A 15,591-nucleotide genomic window follows, 5' to 3' on the forward strand; every position below is an offset into this window, starting at 1 on the left:
CCCTTTTTCTCTGAGCACTGTACTCCTTTCTATCATCTCACCTGTGCAAGACCTCTGTCACTGAGGTCCACCTTGGATTTGTCCTAACTGTCCTCCAAGAGCTGTCCTTTTGGGAATGTATTTCTGGCTTCCGTATCTTTCACAAACCCTTCAAGACTTACGTGTTGGATGCTCCCTTCCCCTTTGCAATGCCTGTTGCTTTCCGAAGACAGTGAAAATGAGTGAACCTATCTTCCTACATTAGCAGATGTTAGTAGGTTTATGTCTAACCTCATGTGTAATATACTTGCATTTTAGAAGTTTTTCTAGTGTTGATCAAAAGGATGCCTCTAATAATTAGAATATCAAGCTCTGTGGCTTCCCAGGGGACACGATTATTTTAGAAAGTCAGATCTCCTGCAGAGGCACAGGACCAGTTTTTGAGAAGCTGTAGACCCCAGATTCTCAAACACGGTTTTCCATGAAAAAAAAACCATGAAGATGATACCGTAAAAACAATGCTCTTACATTAATTTTAGAGAATTCACTCTTACCTTGTACCAGGTTACCTCTGGACTTTGTGCATCACTTTGGCAGCTGAGACTGGGGCAAGAAATAGAGCCAGTGCTCCCAAGAAGCAGGTCTTGCTTATGTGATGCAGAATTCTCACAGGATGCATTTGACTGGGGCTTAACTTCTAAAATCATCTTGACACAACAGGCTACATCGTAGGGGCTCCTAGGAAATTAACAAGATCCTGTGAACATAGACATTTTGTCTACATAATAGAGGATTTGGAAATGTTTTCAGACAGAAATGCATTTGGAACATACTTAATCATCTTGGGTCTACAAATGTATGACCCAGTATTATTCACCCCTGGGGTCAAAAAACGAAGGGTGCATTTGTCCTGAATGATGTGAGGATAGCTTTTCCTAATGTCCTCTAATGGGTCTCCATTCGAAGGTTGTCGGTACCACTGGACATCAGATAGGTCCTTACTACCCGTGAAGGGCAGGTGCTCAGGGACTTGTGTTGGTAAGAGTCGACTTCTGTGGCAGAAATGTGATTTCTGTGGCTCTGGTAAATCACAAAATAAGATAAATTCCTCTTCACTTCTTGTAGAATATGTCCAAAGGAGTTTCTTTGTGGAACAACCTGAAAATCATGATAAACAGAACAACATGGAAACACATTAGAAAATGGAATTCTAGCTTACATTTACATCTAGTGCTTGATTTAACAAGAGATTAAGCTTCCTTGTGTGTCTTTCTTCTTCACTGTCCATTTTGTAGGGGAAAGGAAGTGCCTGTTCTAATTCCCTCCCAGTGGACTCCAGTATCACCAGCAGCAGCCCTGGTTTCCTGGAAAAGACGGTAGAACCCTTGCTCATCCCTCTTCAGCTGCTCTCACTGAACACTCAACTACAGTAACAGGGTAGCTAGTCAATGCTTGGTATCAGCTGAAAGCTGTTCACCCCAATAATTCTCCTCTCAGTCCCTTTTTAGCAGTAGGATGGAAAGGTTGTGTATTAATATATCATGCTGCTGATCTATCAGGTTATCCATCACTTTACGTTTGACCACAGACCCACAGTGCTAATATGAAAAGTGAAAATCCCTACCTGAAATATTAAATCCTTTAGTTCTCTCTCCTGAGACAAGCCAAAGAAATATCCAGCCCAAATAGAGCATTGTTCTCCCATGTTCCTGTCATCACTCCAATAACTTCATTCCATTGCTAGAGTGTTTTGAGATTCAGAACTCTGCCCTGCGTATCCCCTTCATTTCTGTAAATCAAGAAATGGGAAATGAAGAAATCAGAACCAGTGACCAAAGTGCAACTTACACAGGAAGCTTTGAAAGGGCAGGTCCTACCCAAACCGGCCTTCACATGCCTCAAACTTACGTGGGTATTTCCAGTTGTGTTTCAATTGTGTCATTTCTTACAAATCATCTTAAGCTCCCGATATCCCTAGGCTCTATGCAGTGTGTTCTTATAATGTCATTTTCCCCTCATTAATCTTTTTTGTCTGATGTGCTCACCTAGCATGTATATTTCCATGAGTAATTTGGAAAGAGTTATGTTTAACTTTTCCTGAATAAAATGACGCACGTTGAATAAAAATGCCAGATTTTTCACGGTTAGGAAATCCAGAGATATAGCTCCTACTGCTAAAATTTGAGAATGTTTGCACATACTACTCTGTATATATGGTCTCCCCACTTGCCTTTCCCTTGTCCACAAAGTCTCTGAAAGAACAGTCCTCCAGCTCCACCACCAGACACATCTTCCTAAGAAGCAAGCCTGAGCATCTCATTTCCATGCCCAAGACGCCACCAGCTCCCACCACCCATGTGATGAAGCACAGATTCCAGAGCACCATGGACAAACCCTGTAGCGTTTGGCTCTCTCATGTCTTATCTCTGATTTCTTCCTTGGAGAGTCGTTCCCTGACCACCTGAATAAGAAGCCCCTCCCTCCCTTCTTGCCAACAACCATCTCTCTTGCTTCTCATTTTTGATGACTTCTGTCTTAGCACACATTATTGTCTGAAAATATCTTATTCCTAAAACTTCTCCCCAACTAGAATATAAGTTCCATCCCAGCAGGAACTGAGTGTGTCTCTCTGAGTCCTGCAGCCTCTCTCCAGGAATGGTGCTAATAACAGGAGCTCAGTAATGACTTGTTCAGGATTTAAGCATGCTGCAGTAGATGAGTTGTTCCCTACACCTTCTCCTCCCACTAGATTGGGAGCTCCTGAAGAGCAGAGAGTATTCCTTTGGCACTCTCCTAGGGTCAGGAGATACGATTTCTGAAACACGATCTCTGCTCATTTTTTCAGAAATGATAAACACTTCCAGAGTCGTCAGAGCAAACACATTGCAATCTATTATGGCAATTCACTTGCTGTGTGACTCCAGTTAAATCACGTGGTCTCTTTCTGCACTTCAGCTTTCTTACCTGCAAAATAAAATGTCTGGACTGTATCAGTAGTTCCTCCACCTTAGAATGAGGGAATCAGAATTTCTGATGTATAAGTCAGGATATTTGTAATTTTTTAAAAAGCTCCCTGACTTGTAAATCATAAGACCAGATGATTGCTAAGATCATTCCAGCTCTACTATCTGGCAAATTATGTCCAAATGTCCAAGCCTATAGCAAATTAGTTACCACGACGCCCAGCAGTCTCCAGCCCTCAGGAATTTCTGCCAACCTTGAGATGACAAATACTGCCTAGGATACACCCACCCACGTACTGGCCTCAGCCCTCCGGCTGCCTGGGGATGATTTCAGGCTTCAGCTTTCATTCTGGGACCGTGCTTCTCAAATCATCTTGATTATAGCAGTCACATGAAACACTTATTATAAATGCAGATTTTGGGCTTCCCGAGGACTTATTAAATCAGATTCTCAAGGAGAAGAACAATGGAACCTACATTATAAACAAGCGTCAGAGCCACCATGGTCATCCACGAGACATCTTTGGGAAGTCCTGCTCAGGGATAAGCACAAAGCTTGGGGAGGTGGGTCAGTGCTGAGTCACAGTAACTATTGCCAGCATTGTGGGCAACTGACCGATGTGAGCCCAAGCCCAGTCTGGAAGTCTCATTTATGTGGGACAACGTGCCCACACTGTGTGGCTTGCTTGTTAATATCTACCTTTTGAAGGCCATCTAATATCTAAGTGACGTCTTCCATGCTGCCGTCACTAACATGCTTCCTTGAATCGGAAGGAGCCACACAAATGCAGAGGACATCATTTATTGAGCACCGGACAACTTAAGCCAAATCAAGCCTCAGACTCTGCTTATGAGAATAAAATAACGTGGCCCTCATTTACTTTCTATAAAGTGAAGTGGAGCGCTGTCCTTCTCATATTACAGATGGACAGCCAAGGCTCACATTGCTTGGAATGGCAGTGTCCATTCTCAATGATAATCACATACCTGGTAAGTATTAGCAGGGGGATTCATATCTAGGTATAGAGGGTCTCAAAGCTTCTGATTTCCCCATCACCATACGCTGTCCTTCACAGAAGGAACTGAGAGTCTAACAGTGCTGGGAGAATCTACAAAATCTCTTCAGTTATTTTCCAGATGCGTTTTTGGAGAATCACATATCTTTTGTCAGAGGATGAAGATTTCCCTTTCAGTTGTCAAGGCTACACCTTCAGCTGTCTCTGGGAGAAATAATGACCTAAACTTTCCCCACAGAACTTTGTGGTGGGAAACGGGGAAGAGAGAGGAAAGTGCTGGAGGAAGCAGTGTTAACAGGGGTCTGAGGACCAGGGAGAGAAATATCACCATCAAAGGCAGACTTAAACCACTTTACACAGAGAACACCTGCAGACAAAGATTTGGTCTCGTGTAATAGTGACAGTATTTAATTCAACTGGTATCATTATGATTCTCAGATGGTCCGTGGTGGCTTTAGACCCCATTGTCTAGGGATAACAGAAAATGAAGCCATAGTGCCTGCCATCAAAGATGTCACAGTTAAGCTTAAATGGGCATTCAACTGTGGCAAACATCTTGAGTCTCTCTGCTCTTAGCCCTTCCTGTAAAATGCTCAAAGCACTATAAACAGGTTTATTTTATAACCACCTCTTTTTTTAGTGAAGACTCCATATATATGGAGATGAAAATTCTGTTAGTAAATAACCCATTTGTTATTCTAAAATAGTTCTTGAAAAGTAATTGTGTTAGCAATTCATTTTTAAAATTATTTAAACTCTTTCCCCAACTTATATTTTCTGGTTAGGAAATCTAGTGGGGGGGAAAAAAAGTACCTCTCTCTTACCTTTATTTCCTGCTCTTAAGACATAAAAAAAAAGAGGAAGGAACTTCAAGTCCTTATTTCAGTGACTGCTGGCTTTTGTATCTGAAGGAAAATACGTGAGAATATCCGTTTTCGAAGGGTTCTACTATATTTCTTCCTATCCAGAGAGATACCTGGAGAAGACACAGTAGCCATGTAACTCGCATCAGCTCAAAAATAATGGGTTATAACTGGATGAAAAAGGAAAACCTTATTTTGTAAATGACCATTGACATTGTGAAATGGATGGTCATACAGAGGAAAATCAAATAAACTACCTCTTTCCGTAGGAAATGCTCTGAAGAAGAAGCATCTAAAACTCTTCTCTGACCAACCTCCTTGACGAGATAAAGTTTGTGGCTGGGGTTAGTTGAAAGACTGAGTAAGCTGGTTTCCTTTACAGGAATTTCCTGTGAAGAATATTAACTCAACTCAATTTCTCAACTGTGGGTTTTGTTTTTCTTCTTGTAAAACCAACCTCCAAAAGTGTGACCTTTGAGATCAACACTAAAGCCTATTTTGTGATTAACTTTCTAATTTTGAAAAAGAAAAATTACCTCTCCAACACCAATTTTATAAAGAAATAATTTATTGATACACAAAGGAAAATATGTTTAATGTCTAAAGTTACTGGGGTTTTTCTGTTCCTATTGAGAGGCAGTTTCAGAATATAACATATAATTGAAAACTCCATTGTTCCTTTGCTAGAGCAACTGAAACCATTTAATACTTCAAACACTCTGAGACCACAATAATCATAACGAGTTTTGTCTAGAAACCATCTTGGTTAAGTCTAGATAACATCCTCCATCAAGAGTCCAGTATTCTAATAAAGATTAGGCTGGCACAGCTGAGCACATCAAAGTTCCAGGCTGCGTCTACACATATATAGAGAATAACATGAAATACAAATGAAAACTAAATTTACTTTGGCATGAAAGCAAAATAAGTGTTTACCTGAGGCGAAGATAGGAGGATACAAGAAGAATTAGTAACTGTAGACAGAAAGGAGCCCCCAAAATGTATTTACTACTGGTCATGAGTCTACCTAGGATTCCAAGACGATGAGGGTTTGTTCCACGCCTATTCCAAGAGTGGTAACAAGGAGCAGTGAAACAGACACTCCAGGCACGTGATGCTTCAGGCTTACAACGTCATGTGGCAACAGGCCCAGTAATAAGAACAAGGGCAGGAGACCTGGGAAGTTTTGGAGAAATGAGGTTGAACGAATCAAAAAGGCTAATAATAAGGTGTTGTTTTTGGTAAGTGTTCAATAACCATTGAATGGAACTATATTCAAGTGAATGGAGGTTTGGAAGCTGTCCTTGTGAAGTTTCAGAGATCTTGAGGCAGACCTCAAAACTGCATCTAAAGTTATTGTATTAGGCCATGCTTGCATTGCTATAAAGAAATACCCAAGACTGGGTAATTTCTAAGAAAAGTGGTTTAATTGGCTCATGGTTCCACAGGCCGTACAGAAAGCAGAGTGGCATCTGTTCCTGGGGAAGCCTTAGGAAGCTTTCAATCTTGGCAGAAGGCAAAGAGAGAGCAGTCACATCACATGGTGAAAGCAGGTGCAAGACAGGGGTGGATGCAACCCACTTTTAAACTACCAGATCTCACTCACTGTCGTGTGGACAACACCAAGGGGATGGTGCTAAACCATCATAAGAAACCTGACCCCAGTGATCAGATCACCTCCCACCATGCCCCACCTCCAACACTGGAAATTACAATTTAATGTGAGATTTGTGCAGGAACTAATATACAAACTATTTCAGTTATTTAGTTGTCTCCTAAAGTGAATTTGATCACTTTAATAGTTTGAACAGGGCTTACAGGAAATGGAAAGTCTCGCTGTAGACATTGTGGAGCTATTCTCCAAGCTGCCATCAATTCTTCCACCACCTCCTCACAAAGCCATTTACTTCCATGTGCATTTTGTTTCTCACATCAACAGATAAAATGTAGTTTCTCTGTCCCTGAATGTAGGCTGACTTTGTGATTTGCTGTTGATGAAAAGAACACAATGGAAGTGACACTGTTGCCAGTTGCAGACCGGTTCTTAAAAGATCTTCAGCTTCCAGTTCCTCTTTTGGGAACCAGACACCAGGTAACAAGCCCAAATATCCTGAGATCACCTTACTGTAAAGAAGTCTAAGCTAGGCAGGTTGTGAGAACAGGAGAGAAAGAGATGCTTGGCCAGGCCCCAGATGTTCTAACCAACCCAGCTTCAAGCATGTGAGTGAACAGCTCTAGCAGATGTGACATAGAGAAGAACAGCTCAGCTGAGCCCAACCCAGATTGCAGCATTGTGAAAAATAATACATTGTTAAGTTTAAGTCACTATATTATGTTTAAGTTACTAAATTTTGGGGTAGTTTGCTAGACAGCAATAGATGATGGAAAAATATGTTATCCTGTTACCGTTGGCCAAATGAATTCTATTTCACTTGAGATAAATTCCTGGATGAAATGTAAATGAGTCCATTTGGTGAATTTGTGTTGTGCATACCTATTATTTTCTCAGAAATATGGTTCAAGGAGAAATAAAACACTTTTTTGACTTCCAACGATTCATATTTTTGAGAGAGAAATAATTATAGTGCATAGTCATGAATCTAATCCAAGAAACATATACTGTCCGTCTTCTACCTGCAAGATCTTTTGCTGGTTGACCTAAAAACATGCTGAGTCATAATTAATATAAGTAAATACTTTATTTGGGCAGCGCTTGAGGATCACATTGTGGGACCATAGATTCAAGTTGTTCTGAATATATACTCTGATTAGCAGCAGTTGTAAGTAGATTTTTAAAAGAAAATAGGTGGCAGTTTCTAAGTTGTTTAGCAAGAATTACATTAAAATAACGTAAGCTATTGATTGGCTATCCATGGTATCTGTGTCACAATGTTCAAGAACCTGAAGATAACGAGTGAGGTAGCTAGTCAGAAGCAAAATGACTTTAAACACTTGCCCTAGGCATGAGTGCAGTTGGGGGTGGGAGGTGGGGAGCATGGCTGAAGTCACATACTCATATCTTTCTGGGCCTAATAAATTTTGCATATTCTTCTCTCTTTTCTCCCCTCTTTGATCAAAAATCTTCCCATGGAAGCATTGATGATCAAACTCTGCTTAGGTTAGAATAATAGGCATTCTTCATCCCTTGGCTTCCCAAGGAAGGCTCATTCCTAGATAGATCCCAGTCAAGTCACTGATTTGTATAACTTCCATTGCTTGTTGAATTATCTCTAGTGTTTGAAGCTGTATGCTTTTGTTTTTCTTGGAAGAAATAAAGATATGAGAGATACGTGGTGAAAACTATTTCACTGGGGATTCAATCCAAATTTTAAGAAAATAATAAAAACTCAAAAACAATTAATGGTCAGGGTTGCGATCTAATAACATGTATGCTATAATCTTCCCTGGAAACATAATTTTTCTCTCTCCAGCTTGTCATTTCTACCAAAGATAGAAGTGGTGTTTATCCCAGAACTGCAAAGTTGGTCTGATATTATGTTAACCCTTCCAGGGTTAACAGTTGAGTTGAGGGAGCAGAACCTCTAAAGATTGCACCACTGCACTCTAGCCTGGGTGACAGAGCAAGACTCTGTCTCAAAAATCAAAAAAAGATGAGTTGAGGGAGCAGAACCTCTAAAGGTCACTTCTTATATGGTAATGCTAGACAAAGATATGCACAGCAGTCCACAGGACAGGAGCTCTTAGCCAACCTGAGGACTGAAGGATGGCTTCTCCAGAGAATTCACTGAATTTTCATTTTTTTTTTTTAAACCTTAGGTATAGATGGTGAAGGCGATGAGCTCTAATATTTTCATACTCTTCCCTAGACTTTCAATCCTCTGTCCCCACTGCCTGCTGCTCCACTCTCCCCTTGGGACATAGTTTCTCTAACAGCTCACTTACATGGTGGTTGTTTTCCCTCCCCGACTCCAGGTACCATTGGTTTCCAACCATTGCACCGCCCTCCTCCCTAAGAACCCCCAGCTTCAAATATCATGTCCTCGGGCTATCCCTCCCAGTATCCCTCCTTGCTGCAGTCATCCACAAAGCCCTGGATCACTCTGCTTTATTCCCTGAAGAGTTTAGTGCTGGGCTAACTCTTACTCTTGCCAGAACTCTTCCTGTTTTGATTCTTGGCATTAGCATTGATATAGATGATCCGTTTAACGACCCCCTCTCTCAGTTCTTTGACTTCCTCTCCTCCAAAGCTCTTGTATTCCATCCTTACGTCACTATTTATTCCTGTAATCATAACCTAGACTTGTCATTGCTAATAATTGCTATGCCTCCATATTCCCAATTGAAAACATCCGGCTCCCTTGGCAATTACCTCCTATCCTCCAACTTACTTTCCGAAATACTCAAATTCCAACACTCATTTTGTCACAAAAGAACCTTACATTAATCCTAACAAATTTTCAATGATCCCCTTCACGCTTGCATTTTCCAAATTAAATTCTATTGTTATTCATTATCAGTCCGTGAATAGTACAAAAACCAATTATTTGTATTCATTTAGTTAAATTTCTTTATGTCGTTCATTAATATGTTTTTAAATTCTCCACTAGAAATGTATTTCTAGTGGACAATTAATGCTTTCTCACATTAATGCATTTTCAATGCATTCAACATATTAGGAAATCTCCTTCCTAAAAACCATCTACCTGGAACGTGCTCTTCTGCTTAAATACAGCAAATGCACAATTTCCAGCATTGGATTTCCATTTATCATGAGTCTGGAGATCTGGAGATGCCTTCCACCATTTTCCTTAGCTGGATTCTGTTTCTCTAAAGCACAAAGTACTGTATGTTCTCTTTATGGAAGACCACTTCTTCCAGGAGATCTCAGACAAAGGGACATGGCAGGAAATATCTTGAGGCCTTACATGTCTGAAAATATCTATTTTATCCTCATAGTTGAATAATTGTTTGACTCAGTAGAGAAATTTAAGAGATAATGCCATTTTCCCCCAAATGTTAAGGCATTTCTGTCTCCATTTTGCTGAGTAATTAATTGGTGGGCCCTTTCAATCTGAAACTTCATATCATTCTATTTTGAGATACTTTCTTATTTCCAAAAATGTTATTTTTGTTTTTTATTCTCATTTTAAAGAGTGTCTGCTTATTGTCATTTTATAGATATTCTATTACTTTAATTTAGACTAATTTGCAAATTCTTCCATTTTTTTTCTCTATTTTTATTTATTTAGCTCCTTGTTTTACATTCTGGGTAACACTTCATCATTTTCCAAACCTGATACTGTCTTTTCCACTTTAGTTAATTCATTTTTAATTTCCAAGTTATTTTTATTATACTCTGAAGTAATATATTTTCTTGTCTCTCTGAAAATATTAAAGTTTGTTCTTTAAATATGGTTTTCCTTTGGCTTATCTCCATTTCCTCCAAATTCCGTTTTGTTATTTGTTAATCTTGGCCTTTCATAGTAAATAATTTTCTTAAATATGTAAGGATTTTTAACTGTCTACTAATATTTAATAACGACAAAGATTTTGCACACATACACACAAGTACAGACCAATCTTGCTTAGAAGCATATACACTAAGTCCTAAATAAAATACTACCACATAAAATACATATTTTTAAAATTCATTAGGATGAAGTGGTGTTTATCCCAGAACTGCAAAGTTGGTTTGATATTATGAAAACATTAACATTCTCTATGGAGAAAAACTATATGATCACCTCCAAAGTTGCAGAAAAGGTTTTGAACAAAAATAAACACTCATTTATGTTTTTTTTAAAAAAAACACTAAACATGTTGTTTAGTTTCCATGTGTTTGTAAAGTTTTTGAAAATTCTCTTGTATTGATTTCTAGTTTTATACCATTGTACTCAGAAAAGATATTTGAAATGATTTTAATCTTCTTAAATTTTTTAAGACTTGTTTTGTGACTTACTATATGATCTATCCTAGAGAATGTCCCATGTGCAGTTGAGAAGAATCTATATTCTGCAGCTGTTGAGTGGAATGGTCTGGAAATGTCTGTTACATCTATTTAGTCAGACTAAGAAAAAAAGTAGAGAAAACTAGAATAAATAAAATCAGAGACAAAAAAGGAAATGCTACAACCGATACCACAGAAATACAAAGGATCCTAAAAGGCTATTGTGAACAATTATATGCCAACAAATTGGATAAACTAGAACAAATGGACATATTTCTGGACACATATAACCTACCATGAAGAAACAGAAAACCTGAAGAGATCAGTAACAAATAATAATATTAAATCAGTAAAAAGTCTTCCATCAAAGAAAAGCCCAGGAGCTGATAGCTTCATTACTGAATCCTATGAAACATTTAAAGAATAACTAACACCAATTCTACTAAAACTGTTCTTTAAAAATTGAAGAGAGGGAATACATTCAAACTCATTCTACAAGGCAAGCATTACCTTTATACCAAAATCAGACAAGGACACAACGAAAAAGGAAAACTACAGCCAATATTCCTGATATAATAAATGCAAAAATCCTCAACAAAATACTGGCAATCTGAGTTCAACGGCACATTAAAAAGATTTTTCACCATCATCAAGTGGGATTTAATCCAGGAATGTGAGGATGTTTCAACATATGCAAATCAATAAACATGATGTATCACATTGACAGAATGAAGGACAGAAACTGTATGATCATTCCAATAGATGCTGAAAAAGCATTTGACAAAATTTAACATTCCTTCATAGTAAAGCTCTCAACAAATTGGGAACAGAAGGTGTAGCTATGTCAATGCAATAAAAGCCATATATAAAACCTACATCAATGCAATAAAAACCATATATAAAAACCCACAACTAATATCATACTAGATGGGAAAAAATTGAAAACTTTTCCTCTAAGATCTGGAACGAGATAAGGATGTCCACTTTCACCACTTCTATGCAATATAGTACTGGAAGTCCTAGCCAGTGTAAACAAGCAAGAGAAATAAGTAAAAGCCATCAAAACTCGAAAGGAAGAAATGAAATTATCCCTGTTTATAGACCGCATGATAATGTGTATAGAAAACCCCAAAGAATCCACTAAAACATGGTGAGAACTAATACATTCAGTAGAGTTGCAGGACATGAAATCAACATACAAAAATCAGTAACATTTTTATACCGAAATAGCAAACTGTCTGATAAAGGAATCAAGAAAACAATCCCATTTACAACAGCTACAAAAGAAATAAAATTCTTAGCAATAATTTAGCCAAGGAGGTGAAAAATCTCCACACTTAAAACTATAAAACATTGATTTAAAAATGGAAGACTGCAAAATACATTGGAAAGGTATTCCATGTTCATGGATTAGAATTAATACTAGTAAAGTGGAGAAAATATCTGAATAGCTATGTCTCAAAAGAAGACATACAAATGGTCAACAGGTATATGAAAAAAATGTTCAATATACTAATTATTAGGAAAATGCAGGTCAAAACTATGACGAGATATAAACTCACCTCAATTAAAATGGCAATTATCAGATAGAAATATAACAAATGCCGGTACAAAAGTGGAGAAAGGGAAACTCTTATATACTATTGGTAGGAATGTAAATTAGTACAGCCATTATGGAAAGCAGTATTAAGATTCCTCAAATAATTGAAAAATAGAACTACTGTATAATTCAGCAATCCCACTGCTGAGTATATATCCCCCCAACGAAATGAAATCAGTGTGTTAAACAGCTATCTGCACTCTCATGTTTATTGCAACAGTATTTGCAATGGCCAAGATACGGAATCAATCTAAGTGTCTATCAGTGAATGAATGCACAAAGAAAACGAAGTATGTATACACAATAAAATATTGTTTATCCAATTAACAAAAAGAAATCCTGTCATTTGCCACATGTAGAAACCTGGAGGACATTATGTTAAGTGAAATAAGCCAGGCACAGAAAGATGAATACCACATTATCTCACTCATACATGGAATCTAAAGAAGTTGATCACATAGAAGTAGAGAGTTAGGAGAGTGGTTACCACAGGTTGGGAAGCAGAGGGATAGGGAGAAATTGGTTAATAGATACAAAAGTACAGTTAGGAGGGGTAAATTTTGGGGTTCCATTGCACATAGGGTGACTATGGTTAACATGATGGTATTATGTATTTTCAAATAGCTAGAACAGAGGGTTTTAAATGTCCTGATCACAAAGACATGATAAATGTATGCAGTGATGGATATGCCAAATACCCTGATTTCAGTTTTAATAATGTATACATGTATCAAAATATCACAGTGTACCCCATAAATATGTACAATTATTATGTGTCAGTTTAAAACACATTCACCAATGGAATAGAATAGATGGTCCAGAACTAGGTCTGATAGGATATGGAAATTGAATAGACATTAAATGGGTATCTTATATTAGTGGGTAAAAAATGACCGTTTTAAGAGGTGATGTTGTGATAAATACACAGACATATGAAAACAATGCAATGGATCAATTTCTCAGACTAAACACCATAATAAACTCCAAATGGACTGAATATTTAAAGTGAAAAATGAGTTCATATCAGTATTGAAAGAATGGATTAATTCTTTTAAAATCTGGGAATGAATAAATACCGAAAGCAAAACAAAACAAAACAAAACTGGAAAACAATTGCAATTTACATCATAAAGTCTTAATATGTCTAACATGTAAAAACCTTCCCACAATGGCAATGAAAGAGATCAAAATCTCTATAGAGAAATGGGCCAAAGCTAAGGGACAAGCACTCCTAGACATCGATGGTAAGAATACAAAATGTTACAACCCCTAAAAGATGAATTGGGCAATATGGAGCAAAATTACATACGTATTACCCTTTGACCCAGCAATCCTATGTCTAATATCCCAAAAATATTCTAGGTAAAAAGCACGAAATATGCATGCATAAGATTTCTTTGTAACATAAATTGTAAGAGCAGAGGACTGGAAACATTTGGGACTGGTTGAATAAACCATGGTACAGCCACACAATGGTATACTATGTATCTGTATAAAAAAGTATTTCTCAGAAATAATTCCACGTACAATTATGGCGTGATCTGTAGAATATATTGTCAAGTGGTAAAATCAAGGGGATAAATTGTATATAATATCTGCCATTTATCTGTGAGAGGTGACAAGAAAAAAATGCATGAATATTTACTTATATAAAAATATAGAAGGATAAACCAATATCATTTTGAAAAACGTTTTTGCCCTATTATGAAACAAAATAAAATTTTAAAAATCAATTCCTAAAAATCAAAACAAAACAAATAAATATGTTTAACTGACAAAAGCACAATAAGAGGAATAATTTCAAGTGACTTTAGAATGCAATGATGACTCTATATTATAGTGAAATATTCTCAAGGGATAAAATGGCACAAAAATGTTTTCAACAGTTTTTAGGAAACAAAATATTAGTGGATGTGTTGGTATTTAATTCTTTGAAATATATGCATATTGGATGTATGTACATTGTGGGATAAAGCAAATTAACAATTATGTTGATGCCATTGGGAACTGGAATTTTCTGCATGACAGTGTTTCCAATGTAAAATTGATGAGGCTAAGTAAAACCTGTGGTCCTAAATTTAAATTGGACTTTTCAGTATTAATTTAGAATTCATTTAATGGATGTATATGTATTTCCTTGTTATATCTACTTAGAAAGCCTAGAAACATTGAGTTAAGAGTGTGCAACTGCTAGACCCAAACTGTGGTCTCTAAAAACAATTTCTCCCTGAAAGGAACCATGGCTCCTTAGAGAAATGGCTTTATCTGGGACTAAGAACAGAACAAGTGAGGAACACCTTCCCATATCAGAAAATCACAACAACAAAATTAGGAAATGATCAAAAATACTAGAGTAGAGTCAAAAGAACTTAGGAATCAACCTGAAGATGGCCAAAGACAGACACTTTTAGTGTTAGAAAATGATTATTAATTTTGTTAAATGTTGATAATTGTGATTTTGAAGATAAGCATCTATTTACTGGAGATGCACACAGAAGTATTCAAGAGTAATGTCATCACGATGCAAGAAACCTATAACAGAAACATCCAGTATGAAAAAAGATAGGGATAAATTAAATATGGGAAAATGTTAACAGTCTTTGAGTGTGGATTGTAGATATATGAATATTTGTTGCATATTCTACTTCGTATGTTTCAAATGTTTCATAATAAACATTTTAAAATGTAAAGTTAAAGCAGCCAAGTGCTCTCTTTCTGTCTCTTCGCTTAATATAAGCTTGAATTCCCTCTTGGCCATACTTTTTCTAAGTTTCACAATTTGAGTGTAATAATACGATAACACTGAAAATCAAGAGAAGCAACTTGAAAAGTCAGTAACTGGTTTGCAATTCACTGCAAAAAACAAATGTAACTTTAACATCACACCTTGCTTTTGATTTTTAAAAAAAATCAACTTGGTTATCACCATTACTCATCAGGCTTAGCTCAAGTGATTTTGGTAATTTCAAAAATACATGACTAAAAAATAAAAATGTAAGGGTATTGGCTATTTTCTACCTTGGTGTGTGAGTTTCTAAAGATGAATTTTAAAAGTGGTGTGATTCAAAAACATCATTACAGAAAGTGTGTGATCTACTAACATGCTTACTTCCAAGAGGACAGTCCTCAAATAAATGCTTAATTTCATGTATATTTGTCAAAAAGTGCAAGCCAGTTATGGGTCATATCTTAGTAAAATCTTCATTCATCTTTTAACTTCATTCTGTACACAGCGCACATGATCATTGAATAGAAATAAACA

General features: G+C 37.0%; 1 protein-coding gene across 1 annotated transcript in view; it reads right to left on the reverse strand.

Moving 5' to 3' along the window:
- Nucleotides 1-5,215, reverse strand: part of IL18RAP (interleukin 18 receptor accessory protein) — a 32,536-nt gene extending 27,321 nt beyond the window's left edge. Inside the window, exons 1-5 of the mRNA XM_023211327.1 lie at nucleotides 5,079-5,215; nucleotides 4,783-4,934; nucleotides 1,604-1,768; nucleotides 813-1,137; nucleotides 534-717 (exon numbers count right to left, since the gene is read on the reverse strand). Of these exons, the coding sequence (XP_023067095.1) occupies nucleotides 534-717; nucleotides 813-1,137; nucleotides 1,604-1,673 (579 nt within the window). The 5' untranslated portion in view covers nucleotides 1,674-1,768; nucleotides 4,783-4,934; nucleotides 5,079-5,215. The remainder of the gene's footprint in view (nucleotides 1-533; nucleotides 718-812; nucleotides 1,138-1,603; nucleotides 1,769-4,782; nucleotides 4,935-5,078) is intronic.
- Nucleotides 5,216-15,591: the final 10,376 nt, after the last annotated feature.

This window comes from Piliocolobus tephrosceles, chromosome 15 (genome assembly GCF_002776525.5).
Source record: "Piliocolobus tephrosceles isolate RC106 chromosome 15, ASM277652v3, whole genome shotgun sequence".
Taxonomy (NCBI): Eukaryota; Metazoa; Chordata; class Mammalia; order Primates; family Cercopithecidae; genus Piliocolobus; species Piliocolobus tephrosceles.